The following is a 22,780-nucleotide window of genomic DNA, read 5'->3' as shown; positions in this document are numbered from 1 at the left end:
TTGAGGAGTGAAAGGAAATGAGGAAATATGAATGGATGCAATATCCAAGCCACCAAGTCATACTGCCTTTGCTATCAGGGCATAATCACCAAACACTGTTCATAAACTCATCTAGTTTCCCTGAAAACACCAAACAGCATTTGACTTGCAGAATTTTCTAAAGGAAGCTCATTTCCAAGCTTTGTTTCGAAGCTATCATGTCTAAGATGGTCCCCTGTACCTGGGGAGTTGAAAAGGGTGAAGCGAAATATTACACGCTTGGAAATATACGATTAATGATGGGTCAGACGACAGAAATAGAGAAGACGTGCCAAGCCAGCCGGTGCACAGCCCTAGCACGTCACGAGATCCCAAACACGGGCACCAAGAGGCTTCCCCAGGTTGAGGAGCTGCCCAGAGCTCTCAGTCTCCCATCCACACTGAGCAGACCCTCATTCAACAGATGAGCACCAATTAAAAAGATCTATAAGTAAAAAATGAAAGTGGGATAAGCACGGAGGTATTGGCATCGCTCCGAGGCTGCCGGCAAGGATGCCGCACAGAAATCCTGACAGCTGAGCGCTGGAAACCAGGCGCTGCAAATTAAGGCTGGTTTAGGAGCTTTCAGTTTCCAGACTGGACTCCAGATCAGTCCAAGGACTGAACCCTGCAAACACCTGCCTTTAATTAGGACAAGCCTGAATAACACTTTACAAATTATCAGTATTTATACTTTTTGCTGTCTTACAGCTTATATTTAGTGTTTCTTCTACCACCATCCCCTTCCACCCCCTGAGAAAAACCTTGCAGAACTGCAATCCCAGCTGACAGTCTATCTGGGATACAGAAAACAGGATAGAGAAGGATTTGCAGACTTCTTTTCAGAAAGCCCTCCTTGTCAGCACTGAAAAAAACAGCACCCAGTACAAAAGGAAAGAGAGCAAAAGGAAATAATAAGCAAAAGTGTTGATAACATAGAAGAGGGAAGAGCAGAGTCCACTATAAGCATAGCAGAAAGATCTGTAAGTATTAAATAGAAGTGGAATGCAATAAAAATAGTCACAGGGATCCCACAGTTCCCACCCAAAACCTCTTTGTGCTTCTCTACAAGAATCCCCTGGCTGTACAATCCGCTTTGTGCACCTTGCAGCACACAGAGCTGCGCTGAAAACACGCACCGAGGTCTGGCTGCGAAAGAAGACGCCCAAGCAGAGTTCGCCTGGAGCATCATTAGAGACAGCAAGAACTGTCTAAAGGCATAAAAATAAAACCATTTTCATGCATAAGTAGGGTAGGGGCTTTACACTTCTTTAACAATAAACAAACAATAATTTGGCTAGGGGGCCCGTTTCATTTAACAAAAATGTTTGTCCTTTTTTTTTTTTTAACAATCATGGTTAAGTGTACAACAAATGCTTTCCTTCCTCAGCTATAAACAATGACCCATTCAGCCCCAGAGAAGCAGAGAAAGGCACCATTTCAAGGGATGCCATGAATGCGTAAGTGATAGAAAATCAAATCCCGCAGCTCCTGCTTCTGCGAAAAAATACAGAGCAAGGGGGACAGGGCCGTGCAAAGCCTGTGAAGTTCAAACATTTGCTGAACAGTGATTTCCAAGAAAATCAGACCCCCCAACCTTCAGAAAAACATCTAAAGGCATTTCCTGCTTATACAAAAAAAAACCCCAAGTTAAAGCAAAAGCAATATCTGCAATCACCTGTTCTGGAAACACTACAACACTGAGTAAGCAGGTGTTTTACTATAAAAAATTTACCTTACTCTAATTTCAAATTCATGTCTTACAGTAACTTGCCCAAATGTAATTTCAAACCTCTAAGAAACTTACAGAGTTAGTACTGAAGCTCTATAACACTTGTCTCATTGAATCAAGCTTCTTTGCTGCAAGCTTGCAAGGTTTTTAATTTTCTGTAGCAATTCCTACACACTGAAGAGTAACCAGTTAAAACGCCAGAAACCATAATTTTCTATTTTAATAGCTGAACACTTCCCACACTGCCCTGTGTAAATGAGGTTTCTTTCTTCTTGTGAGATCCTTGACTGTACACAAAGAGACTTGATATTCTTCTGAAATAGCCCATTTAATACCAATGCTTATGCACTTACAGATTTAAAGTCATAATAAACTGTTCGATTAGTCTAAACTACTGGAAAGCACAGGGTACAGTACCTCATCTAGTAATTTCTGCAATGTTCTACTACATTTTGGTAAGCTACAGGGTCTCTTATATTTTTGGTTTTTGAAACACAGGCTCCAGCATGTCAAGAAACTCCCCTATCACTGTGTTATCTCAGCATTGAAATACATTTCTGGTTATATATATGCCCCTTTTTCAGTGAGCTCCACCTCACCTACCAGGTCGTCTTATACCATATTTCATCTAAAGTCCTATACCCTCAAAACTCCACTTCTGTCTAAGAACTTGCAAAACATGATCTGGCTATAACTTTGCCTTGGTTAAATGACACTCTTCTCACCTCTCAAAAAGACAGACCAAATAATTCCTTTATCACCCCTCCTGTAATGCTTTCCAACCTTTCAACCATTTCCCAATTGCGATGGTGGTACAGGTGGGGCCAACACATTTCATTAAGCTCTGAATTGTGATCTGTATCTTACCCTTATCTGTCATTTAATGACCAGTAGCAGATAGCAACACGTAGTTGCCAATAACCAAACAACTTTTCCATCACCCAATACCTTGTATTTCATAAGGCCATGAAAGGGAAAGGTTTGCACATATCCAAAACCTGATGCTGTAGGCAGATCAAACTCATTTGAGGTCCATGCATGGGTGTTTCTTACTAAAACCAAACCCCAGCAACAGTAAGAAACTCAAATAATTTCTTTGGGCTTAACAATTTTAACTGCCAAAGCAAAATCTCACCTTAATATAATTACTAATTTCTAACACTCATCTTTGGTTCAGCACGAGGAAAAAATCTCAGGCCTTTGGAATTGGTGGCAAATAAATGAAAGGGGTGATCCCGAAGTAATATTAATGGGGGCATTATTTGTGCCATAAACTATGAAGACATTTTAGAAAGGTGGTAAAGCTGAGCTACAGCAACTGACAGAAGATGTAATTATACAAGCAGCTGCATTCCAAATTTTGCCCAAATTTGCAATTTCCTGCAATTAGAGCGGAATGTATGCCTCTCCATCTTATGCATTTTAAGCAAGACATCCGCTGTTCAAATGCTAGCTCCCAGGCCAACCTATTGTCAGTCCAAAATCAATTAACAGGGAAGCCACACAGAGGACACGTACCTATTTTATCCAGGAGCAGAAGGCCATCTTTTAACCGGGGGAGGAGTCCTCTGAGGAGAAACTAAAAATGCAGTTTTTAATATCAGGAACGCATGCAGCTGCACCCACCCAGAACAGCTACCAGGGCCTGGCAGGGCGCTGCTGCTTTGTGCTCCCTTTTATTATACACTGAATACTGCAAAGCACTTCATCAGCCTCGAGAAGGGCATCCAAACTGCGCTTCAATGGAAAGCTTTAAGATGGTGAGGAAGCACAGTAACAGGAGGTTAAAAGTTAATTAAAGCATTTGAATGAGAGAATTTCATACACAGGAGTGATCTGATCTTGTCTGAATGGGCACCATATTTTTGTTGGTTTGGTTTGGTTGAGGGTTTTCTGCTTTGGTTTTTTTTTTTAAGTTAATCAAATGGATCTGTATTTAGACTCACGTATCTAAGTACCACATTGATAGGAGTCTGAAAAGTCAGTTTAGCTAAAGATAAAGGATACAGGATTAAGGAAACAGGAAAAGAACAACATTAAGATTTTTCAGGGTCTTTACCAGAAAAATGCAAAATATACCTCCAAAAACCAATACGAAACACAAAACCAACAACTGATAAGAGCACTGCCTGTTTGCTGAGCCTACAAATACCCATCGCACAGGCAAAGCAAAAGAGAAATTAATCCTCTTAGGCCCAGAAGCAGCTGAACCATGTGAGCGCTGCGCGGTGAGCCCGAGGACGGGCGGGCAGAGCTGCCGAAAGCAGGGGCTCCGGGGGCCCTGCCACCCGCCGCGCTGCACCCTGCCCCGCCAGCGATGCAGGGAGGCGGCTGCTCCGAGGGCAGCCTGGGGTTGGATCGCCAAAGGAGATCTCGCAGCAACTCGGAACCAGCCAGGGAGAAATCTTAAAATAATAAAAGGTCTTCGAAGAAATCAGCAATTTCTGCATCACCCCTGTTGAGCTCAAGAGGATGCCAGCACAAGAGGAGCAGAGGTGAAGCATCAGCAGAGACACACGACAAGACGGCCAGAATCACTGTGCTCTGGAGCCAGGAGCTCATCTAAACCTCCCCAGCTGCTTCCCGAGGAGATTCCCAAGCCCACCAGCCGCTACAGTCCTGCTGCTCTCGGGAGGGTGGGACAGGTCCAGGCAGCAGCACAAACTGGCAGATTCTTTACAACCCACCACAAGTTCGCCGTGTGGAAGTCCCACACGCCACACAATTCTGAATGCGCACCACGGGGAATAGGAGATACACACCTGTTTCCCTCTCCAAATTATAAATCTTCAGCATTTTACAGTAGTAACAAAAATTCCATTCTAACAGCCTGGCCTCATAGAACACACTTCTTTTTAACTACAGTGTTATCTCTAGACTTCTCAAAATCCTTGAATTCAATTAGAAGACACACAAACTAATGCAGTAATAGGCAAATATATGAAATGAAAAGTAGAGTATGTCACTGTAAGTAATTTAGACACTTGCAAAAAGGCTGCAGCGCTACTTTAAAAAGACCCTGACAACTACAAATTACAAAAGAAGGCAACAGACAAGAATTGCTTCATATAATAAATCGCGCAGTTATTTTTCAATTTGTTCTTCCCAACTTTTATCTTGGGCAGCAGAGACAAACACTGACGACAGAAGATATCATCTCAGATCTAAGTGACTTGGAGAGGCTTGGAGGGACCCACTTTGTTTTAAGCAGAGCTTTGTCGCTGCACAACATGAAAGTAGCCACTTCAGAAACAGAGTGCTGCTGGTGACTTGTACTTCTCTATATTATCCTGCTTTGGGAGAAGAGGCTGTGAAACAAAATACAGCAATGTAGTCCCAGTATATATATGGCCAAAGAAAGGAATGTTTCTATAAACTACACTCAGGAGTTTCTCGCGATAGCTCGCAGTTTGGGTGGTATCAGCTGCAGGTGGACATGAAGCTGCATGAACGGCCACCCTGACTTCTGCAGCACAGGCCGGATCCTACAGCCAACCTGCAAAGGGAAAAATCAAACCGCTCTCTTATGGTTCTGAGAGAGCTGATAAGATGAAGAGTTAAAAGCTCTGAGCTCAGAAGTGTACTAAAGCTTTATTTAGATGCATTTCTGGCTGGGAAGAAGACACGTGACAATATTAAATGACAGATTCACTTTTATGACAGCTCTTCTACAAGCACAAGGGACAAGGACACAGAAACGAGTTGGATATTTTTTTCTCTTATGATCAAGTACCCTCTATTTCAGGACAGACGAGCGAGAGAACAAGGCCAAGGTTTTAAGAAAAAAAGGAAACTTAAACTTAAGCTCTGAATGCAGGAATGCAAACAGGTTTCTTCCCCAAAGCACCTCTGTAAACTCACCTAAAAGCCAAGCAGCGCTGCAAAGTACACAACCATTGTAACTCCTGCTGACAGAGAAGGAACGATCCTGACATCTGCCTGGAGCAGTAAAGCAAGCCAGATAACCTCCTGGAAGTTACTGTCCCCAAAACCCGCTCTGAAAGGTTCAGTAAAACACACTAATAATGTTTCGAGTAGAGCTGCTGTAATATACAGCCACTGGCTGTGGTGTTTAATACAGCCCCTGTCAGCCAGAATTCACGAGGTCCCCAGGACACTGCCCTTGTGCAGGACGACGTTTGGTGCACTGGCTCAGCCTCGACTCCAGAAATGCAGCAACCTGGTGGTCACAGGTACCTCAAATCCCCGTCAGCCCCCAGCTTTTCACATTCAAAAGACAAAGGGGGTGCTGGGACCGGCGATCTGATCCACCTTGCGCATCTGAGCCCTGCAGGCATCCCCAGTCTTCATCCATGTTTTATGGTGTGTTTGAACTCTGAGAACGTAAAGTACTACACTTATTTCTTAAAAATGCACTAAAACATTTACAGTGGCTACAAAACACGTTCACTGGAATGAGTTTTTTTACAGTTTATTGTTAAATAAAGCTCATCTAAAATTTATTGGAATATAATTCTTGAGCTGCATTTACTACATGTTTCATTGCCTTGGTCAGTATCCAACATCTTGGCAAATAATGCAAGTAAAATATTAACAGTGGTTATTGATTATACTTTAACTGATCCTGTCACCTGAGCAAACATTCTGCATTTTGGCAAGGATGGGAAAACAGCATCTTTCGGGAAGCAAGAAGAACTTTCACCCATGCTTACTTCAAACCCCAGAGTTCTGCATAAAAAACAGGAGACAGCACATAAGTTTTTAAATGTTTCTCTCTTCCCTAAGGAGCTGGAGCCTTTTGGAATATATAAGCCCCACGAAAAATGTCAGGCTGGGTAATTTATTTTCAGTTACAGTTTTTGTGTGTGTTTGAAATCGGTTTGCTGATTTAGCAACTGGTACATACAGTCTCTCTGTCTCTCTCACAGTTCAGCACTCATTCAGCAATCTGCACAGCAAGTTACATCTGCAAACCAAGAATAAATACTTATCTTTTCCATCTCTTTGTACGCTGCAAGCTTAACATTGACTATTCAAGTCTGACCAAGCTGCCTGAGTTCTCAGAAGCCAGCAAGATTCTTTCAAAAATCTCCCAGCCCTGCTTATCCGCAGTAACTTTCCACGTGCATGCCAGCCTTAAACCAGGCTACCGAGGGGCTTCAGGTCTAATGCAAATGTTAGATCGTGCTGTTAAGAGGAGAAACCATGCACGTGGCCACGGCTTCTCTCCTCCCTCCAAGAACAGAGAGGACACGCTGTGCTCCAGAACAGCCGCCTGGATCTCCACTGCAGTCTCCACGGGCACGTACAGGGAGCAGGCAGTCTCAGCTCTCCTGCGAGGAGTGGTGATAAATGAGTGACAAATAAACAAGTACAGGAAAACACAAGAGCAAAAAGAGAATACAAACATTAGGATGTTACTTCCTACTGTCTACGGCAGATCCGTGCTTTCTAATAACCTAAAACTACCTGCTAATACCATGGCAATTCCATCAGCATCAAATTTAATCCTACATTTAACCAAATAAGAACTACACATAAAAGCCATTAGCCTTGTCCCTCCTTGCCATCCTCCCGTCCATGTCCTCCTTTGCTCCCTGTGATGGATGTCCCTGCTGATCTCCCAGGGTTTCCTCCCCCTACCCAGGCATCTGGGCCCAGCCAACCATGCGCTACCAAAAGCTGCTCCTGTGGCCTTGCTAGTTCTTCAATTTCTTTTTGCATGAAAAGCTCCACTGACAGCTGCCTGGTACTCCAGATGGAGGTTTGCAAATACCAAGTGGAACACAGAAACGCTCTGGGACTGAGGAAGGGAATGTGCTGACTGAGGAAATCTGCCGGCGCTGAACCATCCCCTACCGCTCCTCCCCTTCCTGCGCCCCAGACAGCCCGGATAATTAACTGCTCGCTACGCTAACATCTTCGTATTAGCAGAAAGCCCAGAGAAATAGAATAAACAGCAGAAACAGCAAAGATGCAAGAAAAAAAAGAGCTTTGGACAAGCCTTCAGAGAGCTCTCCAGCCAGAGCCCAGCTGTCTCTTTGCCCTAAGCCCTGGGTTTAGGGCAGCAGAAACACAAGCTGGTCCTGCGCCGATGGAGGAGGAATGCGGCACACCGGGAGCCAGCCCGAGCCCCCGTGTTGCCCCTCGCATTCGCAAAGTGGAGAAAATAATGAGACGTTGTATTTCCCTCGCTCACGTACATACACTGCACGTGCCTTTATTTTCACGCGGGTTCGTCACATACGCAGCGCAGCCACCCAGCAGTGGTGCGGGCTACCAGAGCACCCGCAGCTCCTCATCCCCTCCTCCAGTGCAGCACAAGTATTACAGAAAAACTTTGGAACTGCACTTGTTTGAGTAGATAAAATGCAACTCAATCTCAGTAAGAAAAAACAACAAAAAAACCCCAAGCAAAACTAGAAGGATGTAGGACTGTGTTTCAGCATCAGTCTCTGGAGTTGCTTCCCTACTTCAAATGGCAAAGTCTTAAATCAAAGTGCATCAAAAACCATTCAGTCTTCTATAAATGTAAGATCCTTGAGAAAAAGCCCTCCTTTTATTAGACTCTCCAAGGTCTCCAGCAGTGTACTGTGATGAGCTGGCGGTGGCAAAAAGTTCCAGTAAATCACAAGACTCTTGGGATGGAGTGAAAGCCTCTCCGCGTTCCAAACCCCACCATCCCCACCTGACGAGTGTCCCAAGGTCAGTGGGACAAAACAAACCATCCCTCTCCCACACAGCCCCTCCCCAATGCACTGGGAATCCAAACCCATCTCTTCCGAAAAGGACTCTAACACGGAGGGAGCACGTTCAAGCTCGGCTTAATGGCTCAAAGTCTTTTTTCCGGTTTGCTTTTAAATGCTGGTGAGCACATGGATCCCAAGAGACAATATCCCAAGTCTCAACAAAAGCTCAGTATGGTGTAAGCATTTATGCGGTTAAAACTGAAACAATCATCGTTTGCAGTCAAAATACTCTGCATTCCAGCCAAATGTTTAAAGCAGGGTGAAATAAAATCCCCCCTCAAACAGAGGAGTAGATAACATGAAATATTCAGAAATGAAAAAGCAAGCAAACAAACAAGTTCTCTTCTGGAATTAGCAGTTTTCATCTTTTACAGTTAAGTTTATTTCCAAGAGGAGAAACGTTTTTAAAGCTTAACCATTTCACTCAACTTTTTCATGATTTACAAATCCCCAAAATGTCACGAAAAGTGACGATTATTTGCCCAGTACTGCATGGAAAAGAACAAAGCTAACAGTAAGAAAGCCCCGTATTCAGGTCACACCTCTGGCATATGCCTCTTCTCCTCCAAGATACTGAACACGGCGCTGCCTAGAGATGGATATCAGTTAAAATGCCATATTAATCAGGGTTTCACAAATCACCCAAATCCCATAGCGACATTCAGATGCCTTCTAGTGAATGTCCCTGAACAGGGAAACGGTTTCACGGTCATTCCAAGCACATAACCAAAGAAAAAGCTGGGTGCACGCAGAAACAAACCAAAGAAAAGAAAGAAAATAAGTTATTTAATTTTGAAAGATTTAAGATCGATAAATTTTAACTACCAGAATCACAGTGCACAAATGATCAAACTTGCAACAAATAGACACATTGCCCCTGAGATCACATCCTGAATAATGAGCTTGTGTTTAGTGGTACGAACCAGACATCCTGGCATCCAGTTTTAGCTGACGTTTTACCACTTCACGTGACGCAGCCTCACGTCGACCTGGGCTGTCCCTGTCCCTCCCAGAGCGGCCCCACGCCGGCGGAGCAGCACGGGCCCCGCAAAGCCATCCAGCCGCCTCCGCTCCGCGTCCTGCGTCCTGCTCCCTGCTCAACGGGGAAAGGCAGCCACGCGGGCAGGTTGCTTGTGCTGAGAACCTTTCCAGGGACTGTGTCAAATGCCATTAGTAAATGCGATCAAGAGATGTCAGTCCAACCTCCCCTGCCCACATGCTCGCTGGTCCCCTTCAAAGAGCTCCCACAGGTTTTACATTCATGATTCCTCTCTGCGCAATCTCAGCTGTCTCTTCCCCAGTGTATCACATTTAACCATGTGCCCTCGATTCTGTTCTTCAGAACAGTTTCTGCTCAGTTGCCTGGCACAGACACCAGGCCTACTGCTAACGACAGACATAATTACTCTGTGGATTACCATGTTTTTCGTGAAGTACAAGGTAGAGGGCACAAGAGCTACGATAAACCGCACTGTCCCTCAGCTGGGCACGCTTGTGAGCGCCACGATAATTTCCAGATGACTCAGTATCACAAGATACAAAGTTAGAGATAATGACCACTTTAGCTACCACTGTATCTTCTCTTTGTTAGACTAAAAAAATAATGTAGAAGGCAAGATTTGATAAGCTTATTTCTCCAGGGAAAAGACTGAAGGGGGCAGAACGAAGCAACCGATAGCGGAGCCTGCATTCAGCAAGCAGCCCGGCGGTGGGGGAGAGAGACTGGCTACGGGCAGAAAGCATCACATAAGCAGAGAACAAAGGAAGGGTTGATATAAAGAGGACTGATGGAGAGTCATCTGACCCCCAGCATTCCAAAAAATGCTCTTGTGTAGCATTACGAAACAATTCTGTTCCAGGGCATGTAGAAGAGGAGGTACTTGCGATAAACCATCCCTTTAACAACACACTTAAGATGCACTCTGTTTGTTACCCACAGTCATAAACTCATATGGCATTCACCGTATCGCAGAAACACTGGAACTTGACCGGCCATCGTTCAAATCCAATCAGTGCATCTATTTCAAAGTACAATGAAGAACTCATCATTTAATCTTTTTGGATTTCATTTCCAAATTTAAGCATAAAAAAATTCAGTGTGATTATTATATAATATTTAAGAGCATATATATTGTTATATATGAGTCAGAGCATATCTTGCTTTAGAAGGCATGCATTGGAAATTTTATTTTTAGAATTCAAGGTCAGAGTTGTTCTGCAACAGTCATGTCTGTTTTGCCATAAAAGCAACGAAATCTGATGACCCTACAGACCTGCCTAGTCCAGTACCCCATCACTGGCAGTGATCCACAGTAAGTGCCTATGAAGACTATAAGAAAAAGGCAAATACATGGAGACACTTCCTCAGAATATTCCTCCAGCCTGCAATGATTTGCACTCCTGCAGCTTCCTAAGTTTGTAATTCATATCTGTATATTTGATAGTCTTTGATGGATTACATCTTCCAAGCATGTGTCCAACAGATTTCGAATCCATATACATTGCTTATATCCACAGTGCCCTGTAGGAAGAAGTTCTGTTCTCTGTGGGAAGCAGCAGCTCCTGGTGCCTGTCCCTATCCAACCGATCCTAATTAGTTCCTTATCCTTACAGTAGCAGAGAGCGATTAGCCCTCCACAGACTTTTTCCATGTCAGACCCTTTTGAACTCTTGGGCAAATACCTCTTGATCTGACAACCTGGCACTTTTCATTTTGTCAGCTGATCTATAATCCTGTCTACCAACATTTCAATCCAAAAAAAAAAAAAAAAAAAGAAAGAAAAAAGGCAGAAAAACCCTTCTCCTGTATTAACAGACACAAAATAGCGACATAGCATTTTTGTTACTGCTCTATCTGCTCCAACTATTTCTTTCACTTTTTTTCCATCCACAGGTTCCACAGATTCTCTGTATCCTTCTTTCCTCTCGATGCCTGGCCAAAATTACTAGTTTTCCACCTGCATCTTCTTCATATCTTATCCTTGTGCCAGCATGTTAATATTCAGATTCACCTTCTACACCTACATTAACAGCTCCTTTATTCATGTCCCACCACCCGCTTCGGGCGCTCCCCAGTGTCTCCCCACCCCTATGTCAGGAATACCGTGTACGCTTCCTTCGTTCCACCTGCTTTCCTCCGCACCCAGCCTCCCACAGCCAGTCTGTTCTTCCACCCAATCTTGTGCTTAGTCCCTTCTCTCACTTCACACATTTCAAACCTTCCTTATTCCTTCCCCCATCAGACGTTTCAAAGACTACTAACTCAGTGAAAGATGACAAGCTCTAGTCTCTCCCACCCTCCTTTCCCTGCAAATACCCATCTTTATTTTTCTTACTAAAACCAGGACAAACCATTACTGATGCTTTCAACCTGCAGCCTCTGTCCCCTCCAGGGGCTGCCATGATTTTCTCCTCTTCTCTTTTCTCCTCTGCAACCCCTCTCCTTTGATGCCTTCCCTTCCAAAAGAACGCTTATTTTGTTTCAGCATGCTGCCTCTCTGGGACAGATGCCTTCTTTGTGTTTGAAAGAGCACCCGGGATGCTGTGGGCATAAACAGACGAGTAACTGTAGATCTGACATCGAGATTGCAGCAAGGGTGACACAGAGCAGCAGCGGGGAGGCCGCCCTAGGATGGGAGGTAGCAAGATAGCTAAAAACATAGCATCTTAAAAGTCGCTAATGATCAAGAATGCCACCCAAAGCCTTACCTTCTCACACCACGCAGCCTTCCGGTGCGTCACAAGCTTCTGCAGTTGGTCACGGAGAGTCATGAGATCTCTGGATAATCTGTCAATGTGCTCGGTCAGACTGCCAGCCCAGGGGCAGCACGAGGTCACCTCTGGCAGCCCACTTCTCTCCACATGAGCATCCTGGGACTCGCACGGATTTCCCTCTTCAGCCATATTATCTAACACAGTTTCCTAAAGGAAAACAATAAAAATTACTTTTCAGCAGTACTCAAGTGGTTTTTCACACACACATCTTCCTGGTAATTTGTAACTAGGAATTGAGTGCTGCCATCTCAGTACACAGTTGCTCCACAATTTCGGAGTTATTTTAAGAGATAACCTCCTCAGTTCACAGTAACATATTTCTAAGTTAACAGCAAACTTATGTTGCTGACCTAGCTTATTTTAGAAAGCATTATATACCGTGAACTACTCTCAACTGCTCTAAAGCATAAAGTAACACTCATGGGACAGCGACCCCCAGTACTGCAGAAGCTCTCGATATGCCTGTTGCCCTCAAACTCTGAGGCTAGATCCACTTCTATAGCTTTTTGTAAGCAAGTGATGACCAGGATGGAGAATGTGCTTACGCTTGTGCCCGGGTAAAGCTCCGTGAGCTGAGGAACCCCAAGACATCCCTGCTCCAGGCTGGTCAAAAGCTCTATCAGCTCTGCTTGACCACAACCACCTCGCTGGTTTTACAAGTGATTCTGCAACTGCCCTCTGAGATAGTAACCATCATTTGAAATACTCAAAAAAATACCAAACAACTTCCGAGCCCTTGAAATGCACGTACCTACGCACCGTGGTGCACGGATTATGTAAAGACACACAGTTTTCAAGCCAGGGCAGCAGAGCATAACTAAAGGACCTAGGCCTCCTCACTCAAGAGTATTAAGCATTTATTTCCATATTGTTATCAAGAAGACAATAGTTAATAATAGGATTCATAACAAGCAAGGTCATAATCTCTTATAAGGACGTAACTTGCATTCAAAATTATCTTTAGAAATTGGAGAAGTGACAGCGGTTGAACAGCACGGCCTACGCACGGGCAAGGAAAAACCAAACGCATAATTACTGGTGCGGCAGCAACGCTGCGGGAAGAGATGTCAGAAAACCAGAAGCCACCAATGTCACACTATTAAAGTCAAGTACCATTTCAGAAAGTACAAACACAAGTCTCTGTGACAGAGGAGTGCTGACTGTAACACTGATATATGGGTGAGGCACCCGATGTTAAACAAAGACAAATGAGAAGGAAAGTCCCATATGAGAGCAGCAACAACCATTAGAAGTTTGAAGGAATGGCCTACAAGGAAACATTAAGAGAACCAATTTTGTTTAGCCTAGAAAGAGGGACTGGGAATGCAGCGACATGCTGGCAGCCTTCACTTGCATGAAACATTGCTATAAAGAGGATGGGAATATTCTCTCCCCCGCCTTCTCTGCAGGCAGGTTAAAACTCTGCCTTAATTCGCATCCAGAGGTTTTTAGGCTCATACAAGAAAAAACTTTGTAAGATAGCTAAGAATGGCACAGGCACCCTACAAAACCTCCTTTCTCTTCGAGCATCAGCATTGCTGACTGGGACAAGGCAGCGCTGGGACCGCCAGCTCATGCTGACCAAAGGCCCAGCTCACGACGCCCCAGACATCTGGGCACCAACGGCCTAACAAAGCGCGTGGAAATGAGACAAAGCTGGCTTGGGCTTGTCTTGGTGCGGTTCTTTGTCTGCTTGTTTCTGGGGGGGGCGTTTGGTTTGACTTGCGTTTTTTGTTTGTTTGGATTTTAGGTTTTTGTTTGTTTGGGGGCTTTGTTTTGGTTTTTGTTTGTTTTGTTTTGGTGTGTGTTTGGTTTGGTTTTGGTTTGTTTTGGTTTGGGGGTTATGATTGTTTTGGTTTCTTTTTTGACTGTTTTGGTTTGGGTTCTTTGGTTTGAGTGTTTTGTTTGAAATTCACTAAATGACAGACTTTTAAGGTAACACGACTGCAGCCACCCCAGATGCCGTAGTTCTGCCATGCGCTGTCATGGAGACCTGGCAGTGGCTATGCAAGAATCACCCGTCCATCAGATCAATACAAAACACAGGTCAACTGGAAAGAGAAAACTTCTGTATCCCCCAAACATATCTCATTCCCATACACCCTACAGCATCTAGGAACAACCACCATCAGCAGCAAAACAAAAGAAAAACATAAAATTGACATCCAGCCTGTTGAACAATTTTAAAAGATATGCTGGTCAGGGTTTTTTGCAAGTATTTATTTAGAACTCCAGGAAACACACACACGAACACTCACAATGTTCCCCACATTGTTGAACATGTCAGAGGTAAATGTTTGGGTGGATATAACTGGAAGCACGACAGCATTTCAGTGTATTTTGCCTGTTTGAAGCCAGGCTTACGCTAGTGTTGATGCTTTCCAAATAACCAGAGGATGGTAGGCACGCAAAGCAAACCCCATGATACAGTCATGCCAATGGGAATGGCTCTGCATTCAAAGTACTCTTCAAGACAGGTGAGGTAATTTTACCCTCCTGTGCCTTGCTTTTAGTGTAGAACAAGGTATATGGGCAATTAACAGTCAGCTCACTGATTCTCAAAATTTTGTAAACTCATACAGCTGATGTGGTGCTCTAAAGAATTATTTTCAGCAACTGCGAGTGGGCAAAAGTTGTAGAGAAAAGTGAGATGGATGGTACCATTTACACTCACTTGAGAAATCGTAAGATGCATAGAGAAAGGCTTATTGATTTTCTCATGATCATTCAACACAGTTCAAGGGGAAATCGGCAGTTTCAACATATTATTTGGCTGGGAAAAATGAAGTTGTTTTCAATATCAGCTGCTTGCAAGTGTAGTTGTACTCAAGTCTGTAATAAAGCTTAGAGGCCCTTTTCTGAAGTCCATTTAATTTTAATAAAATGTATGATTGCTATGCTTAAAAAAGATTAAAGAACTGAAGATCAGACATTTTCATTTGTGTTAACTGTATGAAATTCTGCCACTCTGCCCTGCAATTCCTCAGCTTAGCTGGGCCAGTCTTACTCGAGAAAACAGAGGGATGAAGGAGAACTAAGGAAACAGCCCTCGTTTTACCAAAGGCATTGTGCCTTCTTCTCAAGTGCTGTTGAACAGTTGGTTTGCAGCATTTATTTCTGTGGGAAGGGACCTCTGGAAATGGTCAGCTATTTGTTAGAGTCAAGAAAACTGCACACTTTGAAATTAGTTTGATTCATTACCATCCACTGCCAATAGACTGGTTCCAGTTGCTTCCACTCCAAAAAGGCTTCTAGTTGCATGGTTTCAGACTCCAGAAGCTGTACCAGCTAGAATGAAGGAGACACAAGGAAGAAAATCAGGTAACACTGGTCACTTGTGCACTAAATGAGATGTGTGTGTGGTCTCAATTACAAAAAGAGTGGTGGTGGTGGTACATGAGACAACACTGAGTTATTTTAAAAGAACATTGTAAAATCAGCTGCAGAAACATGATGTGATTTATTCCTCACCCCAAATGTACAAACACTCCCAGCTTTTACATAAATAAACATGAGTTTCCATTATGTTTTGAGGGATCGAAGACCAGCTATCCTGATATATTAAGGCCTAGATGCATGACCATCTTCAAATCTGCTACGCTTCTTGACTACCAAAATAAGCCATGTTTCTCCAAGAGTATTTTTTTTTTAATCTATCCATCCACTCACATTTATCAAGGCTGTAAGGTCTAAACGCCTTCTCTTCCAGGCCATGTACAGTCTTCTCTTAGCTAAAACGTACACAGCTGTCTTTGACCAGGTCTCCTCATATTCAACAGCAATGACCCCAACTGCGATGTACAGGTACCTCCACTCATCCAACGTGTCTCCTTCCCATGCTGCTCCCACTCCTGGAGAAAGCTCAGAACTCCAGTATCTATTCCTCTCTGCTTCCTCCCTCCAAACCTTTCATTCCTTATTCAGATCACTCACACTGAGATGATCTCTGATGCTCTGAAATAGCATGGAAGAAATCCCTTCAAAAATGTTATGTATTTTATAAATTGTCTGATCTGCTGCATGAGGAATCCTCCCTTTACCTGAGAGCACTTGAAGGAGAGAGGTTATGTTCTAGCTATATGAATTATAAATTTTTCATAAATATATATGTAACACACATTTGTGCACACACATATATGGAGAGACAGTAAAACAAAAGGTCTTGGAAAGAATTATAGATGAACAAATTAGGTATAAATCAGGGCTTACCAGCTTTAACAGTTTCAGTACTGGCCATATATTTGAAATGAACGATTTTAACACCAATCTGACACGAAAGGCAACTTTTTAAGATGACACAGCAGCGGTATATGGTCTCAAAGAGAAGGATAAGGACCAGATCAGTACCAGTTAAACCCACTCAATACAGACAACCATCCTCTGCTAGCTTTATTTGATTTAGTTACTTACTACATAACATATAATTTAAGTAACTGCAAAGCCTGAGTTGACTTTGCAATTTTATTCTGCAGATACAACTTGAAGATAAAGAAATCAAAGAAAGGAAGGCATTTTGTGAGAGTAACTGCTGGAAATTATAAGCAGTTTGCTCTAAACCACTGCTGGATCCAAAATACAATTATTACACATTTATTTGCACAACTGACACTTGGCATTATGCTCAATGACTCTGCTAGTTTCAAGCTCAGCTGGTATATGAAAGGTAGAAGAATGAGTTTGCCTCCTTTTTTCTTTTCTCCTTTTTTTATAGGTATATCTACAGCACAAATGGGCTACATTATGCGATCTGAGGCTGACAAAGCCCAAGCAAAATGTTGATTAAATATTCAGGCAAGAGCTAAGTTACTGGATTTTAAAGTAGCTTTATAATGTGGTCATGAGCTGCATGTGATGGCAGTATGAATATGCCTTGTGACAGCTAAAGAGGGCTGAAGGTCGGAATGCGGAGCTTTTCATTTTAGGCCTTCAAAAAAAAAATCCTAGTAAAAACATAGTCATCATTTTCAGTTTTAGTCTCACTAGAAAAGCTCCTGAATGTCAAAAAAAGTCATGTGTCACTTGATTTCACACCACAACTGAAAGGAAATGGTTCTGAAACTTCACCAAACCTGCAGATGATCTATAGGAGTTAACAGACCTTAACATCAAAACTTTCTGAGCAGTCTCTTAAGCTCAAGCCTTGGATTTGGGGTTTTTTGTGTTGCCTTTTTTTTTTTTTTTTTAACTGCTCCATTAGTGATGCAAACTTGAACAGCTCATTTGGAAGCATTCATCTGATTCGCCTACTTAGGGCATGCTCACCTTCCACTAAGGTATTGCCAACCTTGGAAATCTCAGCCCAGCAACTGCACACGCGATTGTTTCAGCCATAAATCAGTAACGGGATGGCGACACCGCTCATCCGAGGAGGACAGTTTTGAGCCTGGCTGGAACGCACCGTGACGGCGTTGGGCAGCCTGCGATACCCACCATTGTAGTTTCTGCCCTGGGGGAGCGCCGGTGCTGTTTGCTCCTGGATGGCCGTATCCTCTGCCATCCTTTGTAGGGGCCTTGCAAGACTCTGATGTTATTGCAGCACAGAGAATAAAGCAGAGCACAATAAAAACTAATGTACTACAAATATCCTTGAGATACCTTAGCAAAAACCATAAAAACAAATAAATGTTCAAGGCAGGGATGAGGACAACAGATTTTATGTCTGCGTGCCATGAATTTGGTGACAAGGACAGTGTCTACATGACGCAGGGCTGACAGGCTTTCAGACATACCTGCACTTGGCAAATGACCAGCTATCTACACCAGCCAACTTCTGTCACCCAATCTCACCCTTTACTCCAGCTGCCCAGAGAGGTGGTGGATGAACCATCCCTGGAGACGTCCCAGGCCAGGCTGGACGGGGCTCTGAGCAGCCTGAGCTGGTGCAGATGTCCCTGCTCATGGCAGGGGGGCACTGGATGAGCTTTGAAGGTCCCCTCCAAACCAAACCGTTCTGCGATTCTGATTTAACTAACTACACATTCTGTGACTTTGAGGTCAACAGCGTACTTTTCCTTAGGTCACTCACCGCAGTCACACCACAGCTGGTATTTCAGCTGTATTTGCAATTGAGGAAACCAAACCCCAAATCGTACCTCTGCATTTTCCCCAAATACACTACCTTTTCTTGTTCATTTAGTACCACCAACAGTTCACAAAGAGATGCTTTTACATGTGATGAGCAGCTCTACTTCTGCTGCTACATAAACCTCCCAAAACGTAAGACAAATTCACAAGCTGCAACTAAAGCTGCCTGCTCATTTTCATTGTCCTAAGGACCCAGATGTTGTCATGCCTCCTAATGAAATTTAAAGACTAATATCTGCAGAATAGCATTAATCTTGTCCCATGAACAAAGCGAAGCAGCAAGTCAAAAATGTGCCTCACATGGACATATGAGGGATGCTTAGGGATAACGTATGAAAACTGGTTTTGCCTCCACACAAAATTAAGACTATGAAATCCATTTCTTTCATTCTTCTGGAGGAAGTTATTGCTCTAAAATACTTACACTGAGAGAAAAAGTAATGACAAATTCAAATTGCTAATCTCTGTGGAGAAGTAATTCCATAATGAATGCTGAGAGCAAACACTTTGCAATAACAGCTTCTCTAAACCGTTGCACCAGTGATGGTTTCTTTACAAACGACTCGCAAGTAACAGCTTTGCTATAGATGCTAAACTGTGCTTAACTGAGCTGTCCTGGAGCAGGCTGCCAGGAAACCTTGGAATGATGCGCAAGAATGCGAACGCTGTAAAGAACAAGCCTCGTGTCCTCTGATGTGTGGCTGTGATCTCCAAAGCCAAACGTCCAGCATCCAGCGCAGCTCACGGACCTCAGCAAGCTTTGGGAACATCAGCTGCAGAAGTCCTAGGTGACAGCACCTTCTGGGTGGTTTCGGATACTCAACAAGAGGCCAAAGTTGAGTCGCCTTTGGTATCCACAAATCTAACTCGCATCAAAATCATTACGTAGACATATTTGCAATTAATTTTTCCGTTGAGATATTAATTTTTTTCATGTTATTTACTAGCATATTGCTAAAATCATTGATGCCTGTAGACCGTTACAGAAATCAATATTTAATAATTTGCAGCATAATGCACCCTTTTCATAGGCTCAGTTCCAGAGGGCTCCCTGCAACAAGTATTTAATCTCTGATGCCCACAGGTCATAATTCAACTACCATATCACTGGCACAAGTATTTTTCATCATAAATTGGTCTACCTAAATATTCAGAAAATCATCCTATTGTTAGACAGACCAAAAAAACCCAGTCTTTCAGCAATAAATTATGTTTCTTGGCTCAGAGTCAAAACGCTGCTGATTTATCACCTATTCACGTACGGCTGTAGACAGAAAACTGCACTGGACTCCAGATCACTGCAAATCTCACTCCAAACACCAACGTCTCCGAAGTACGACTCCAGGCTCAAGACAGGGTTGGCTTAGCATGAAAGCTTATATGGAGAAAGTATCAAGAAACTATTTCGTACGTTTATTTGTTTAATAGGAGATGGCTTTATTTGACTTGAATTCTGGTCATCTGAATACCAGTTCTGAATATCTAACAACTGCAGGAGAGAAGGTAAGTGGACAAGTTCCTTCCAAAAAATGGAAAGAAAGGGGTAAACACTCATGAAAAAGATAACACAATTTACATTACCAGAAGTAAACCATAACTAGGATTAAACCTCTACAGACCTAAACAAGCATCAGACAAAATAAACAAATGACAATACAGCTTCACCTCTGCTACCAATACAAAACTCTCTTAGCAAAAAAACCAAGCAAACCTTGACGAAGGAGAGCCTCTCAGCAGGCAGGCTGATAGGTGTATGAAATTTGGTTTAAAATGGCACATACTGCCCAAATTGCACTTTAGCAGGGCTAAATTTTGAGACTCCTTCACAAAAACAAACCAACCACAGAGAAAATCTTGATTTCATAAACATCTCAGGCTGGAACAAAAGACCCAACGCTGTAGGTGGACACACTCAGCGCTCCACCATTCAGTTCCACATTGTGATTTCTTCAGAAGCAAAGCTGGTTTAAGCCGTTCCCATATACCCCTTGAAGGCTAAAGCAAAAATAAATGGGCCTGAAAACTAGAAAGTCATGCTGGAGTGGTGTGAAGTACAAGCAGCTGAAGAGCACAAACCAACAGAGCAATAAGCAGCCTCTGGCCACAAGGCAAATAAAGATCTACTTGAGCCACTTCTCTGCCTGTGAAATAGCGCTGAGGGTCGCAAGAGAGCAGGAGAAACACCGCAGCCCGAATGTCACAGGGTGGAGAAGCTTTGGGTGGACAACTGCCATTCCAGATGCTTGGAAACATGCATTAACTCCTACACCTAGAACAAGAAATATGATTTTTCCACTTGCCAACATCAGTTTTGTACCACCGCAACTGGAACTTCAGTTGAGCTGTCTCAGTTTCACATTGCTGAGAACAGGGAATCAAACCACTAGTTAAAAACCTCAGTGACAAAGATCATCATTGTAAAACATTATTGCTATTTGTGGAGAGATTTAGAAAACAGCTGTTTAAAATGAAACTGAAAGAAAATGTAATTTAAAGCAAACAAAATGAGGCGTTTGGCACATAAAAATTGTACTACGGCTTTCGCATTGATGAGCAATGAACTGGGATGTAATAACGATGACATTCACTTGCAGAGGAACAGGTCAATGAATGGACCACTTGGCATTCTTCCCTGGGGAAATGGCACATATTAAAAACAGAAAAAAGAGAGCAGGAAAAAGAAGACTGAAGTGCAAGTTTTACACTTGAACAGCCAAGATGAAGATGAATGAGAATAGAAAAGGTACGTTTTCTTGCCCAAAGGTAGCACTGATTTAGAGTACCTAACTTGACATACCTCAAGAGCCAAATTTTCAGGCAGTACTAAGTACCTTCACCCGAATATATGCTCAGTTAAAGCACATCCAGTAGGTACCAAAAATCACAGTTTACTTTAGAGAAATCTCATCCAAACGATTTCAAAGGAGAGCACTAAATTGTACACAGTACTGCCTGACAGCTGTTCATATTGTACTGCCAACCAGAACCTCCATGTAGCTGATGTCAAAAAAAGACCATTATTCATCTGCTTTTATTCAGACTGTTTCTGTACACAGAACAAAGCACTATCCATAGACGGTTTTTTTCTTACCCCCTTTATACTTGCCTATTTTTGTATATTTTCAGACTACAAAAATGCACATATAAATCAACAGGAACAAGCCATTTCTGATTTGCTTTTTAAACTCAGATGAGTTCAGAATCGATGCCACACTTCTGAACAGTTCCAACATCCTGGTTTCTGTGTTTCCACACTGGATGTTACTACACCATGAAAAAGTGTTAGTCGTAGAAGCATTTCCTTTTCCTTTGTGTGTGTGTGTTACGAGTACTAACTTCAGCAGGGGAACTAACCCTTTAGGTTTTACCCTCCCCCTTTAATTATCACATCCATTCTTGCCACCAGCTTATTATATCCACCTACTGTGTCCTTCCCTGACATCCTTAGCCTGCATCTGGCAGCGAACAGACAAAACCAGTATCCTTGTACAAAGCCAAAGAAATGCTTTTTAAAAAAAAAAAAATCAGCCTGTATTGCAAAGACCTACAAAGTCAAGGGGTTGGCTTTTTTCCTTCCTTTGAGCTTTAGTATTTTCTCTTCGAAATACAGGGCTATGTAGCACGGTTGTGCACAAGCGATGTCTCGCCCTCCTGTGGGGGCTTTTCCGTACAGGTTCATCTCTTCTCGACCGAGCTCACCACGGGCTGCCAGCCCCAGAGGCCACAAAGGGCTCCCAAGCCGCCTCTTCCCTCCCCATCTGCTCCCTGCGAGAAGAGGGGCTGGGAGGTTCAAGTTCAGCGCGTTTCCTGTGCGGCCCAGCTCACAGGTCCCTGCCACCTCCCCGTCACCGGCTTCGCCTACCGGGCTGCAAGGACCAGGCGGGGTAAGCAGTGACATCCAGTTCTGCTTCAAGGGACAGCTCGTCAGGGACAGAGCTACAGAGCGTCACCTGCACCCCCGGGCACCAGCGGGTGTTCACCCTCACTAAGGCTGGCTTGTACAGCATCCACCACAACACAAACACAACCTCTAAGCGCTAAAGAAATGTTAATGTTAAATAAAATCTAGCTCTCACCCAAAGACAGAAAAAGAAACACAAAGAACGGCTTCCACCATTGGAGATCCAACAGCACGCAGAATTATCACAGATGTTAATGTTAGTTAAACAACGAATTTAAGAAGTTATTCAATATGCAGCTTAGTCAAAGCGTGCCAACTTGATATGAATAGTTTCTCCCAGTCTAGCTCTTCTTTGACAAGCCATCATAGCCTATCAATGCATGCAGGTATTTTCACACATTTTAAAATACATATTATTGACTAGAGAAACTACTAATTTAAAGGCTGCTACAGTCTCCCTTATGTGAATTCATTTCTCCTGCTAGTCCCTTAACACGGTCCTTTAAATTAAGTGACAAACATATTTAAAAACAACCACAAATCTGAGACCACTTGCAAAGC

General features: G+C 43.2%; 1 protein-coding gene across 1 annotated transcript in view; it reads right to left on the bottom strand.

Annotated features, from left to right (window-relative positions):
* The window catches only part of TEDC1 (tubulin epsilon and delta complex 1), a 71,409-nt gene that overhangs the window by 6,451 nt on the left and 42,178 nt on the right, over positions 1-22,780 (bottom strand). The window contains exons 7-8 of the mRNA XM_065648914.1: positions 15,436-15,522; positions 12,169-12,381 (exon numbers count right to left, since the gene is read on the bottom strand). Coding sequence (XP_065504986.1) covers positions 12,169-12,381; positions 15,436-15,522 — 300 coding nt within the window. The remainder of the gene's footprint in view (positions 1-12,168; positions 12,382-15,435; positions 15,523-22,780) is intronic.

This window comes from Caloenas nicobarica, chromosome 20, assembly GCF_036013445.1.
Source record: "Caloenas nicobarica isolate bCalNic1 chromosome 20, bCalNic1.hap1, whole genome shotgun sequence".
NCBI classification, from domain to species: Eukaryota; Metazoa; Chordata; class Aves; order Columbiformes; family Columbidae; genus Caloenas; species Caloenas nicobarica.
Note: the sequence above shows the minus strand (reverse complement) of the source record. Positions and strands in the feature narration are given on the sequence as shown.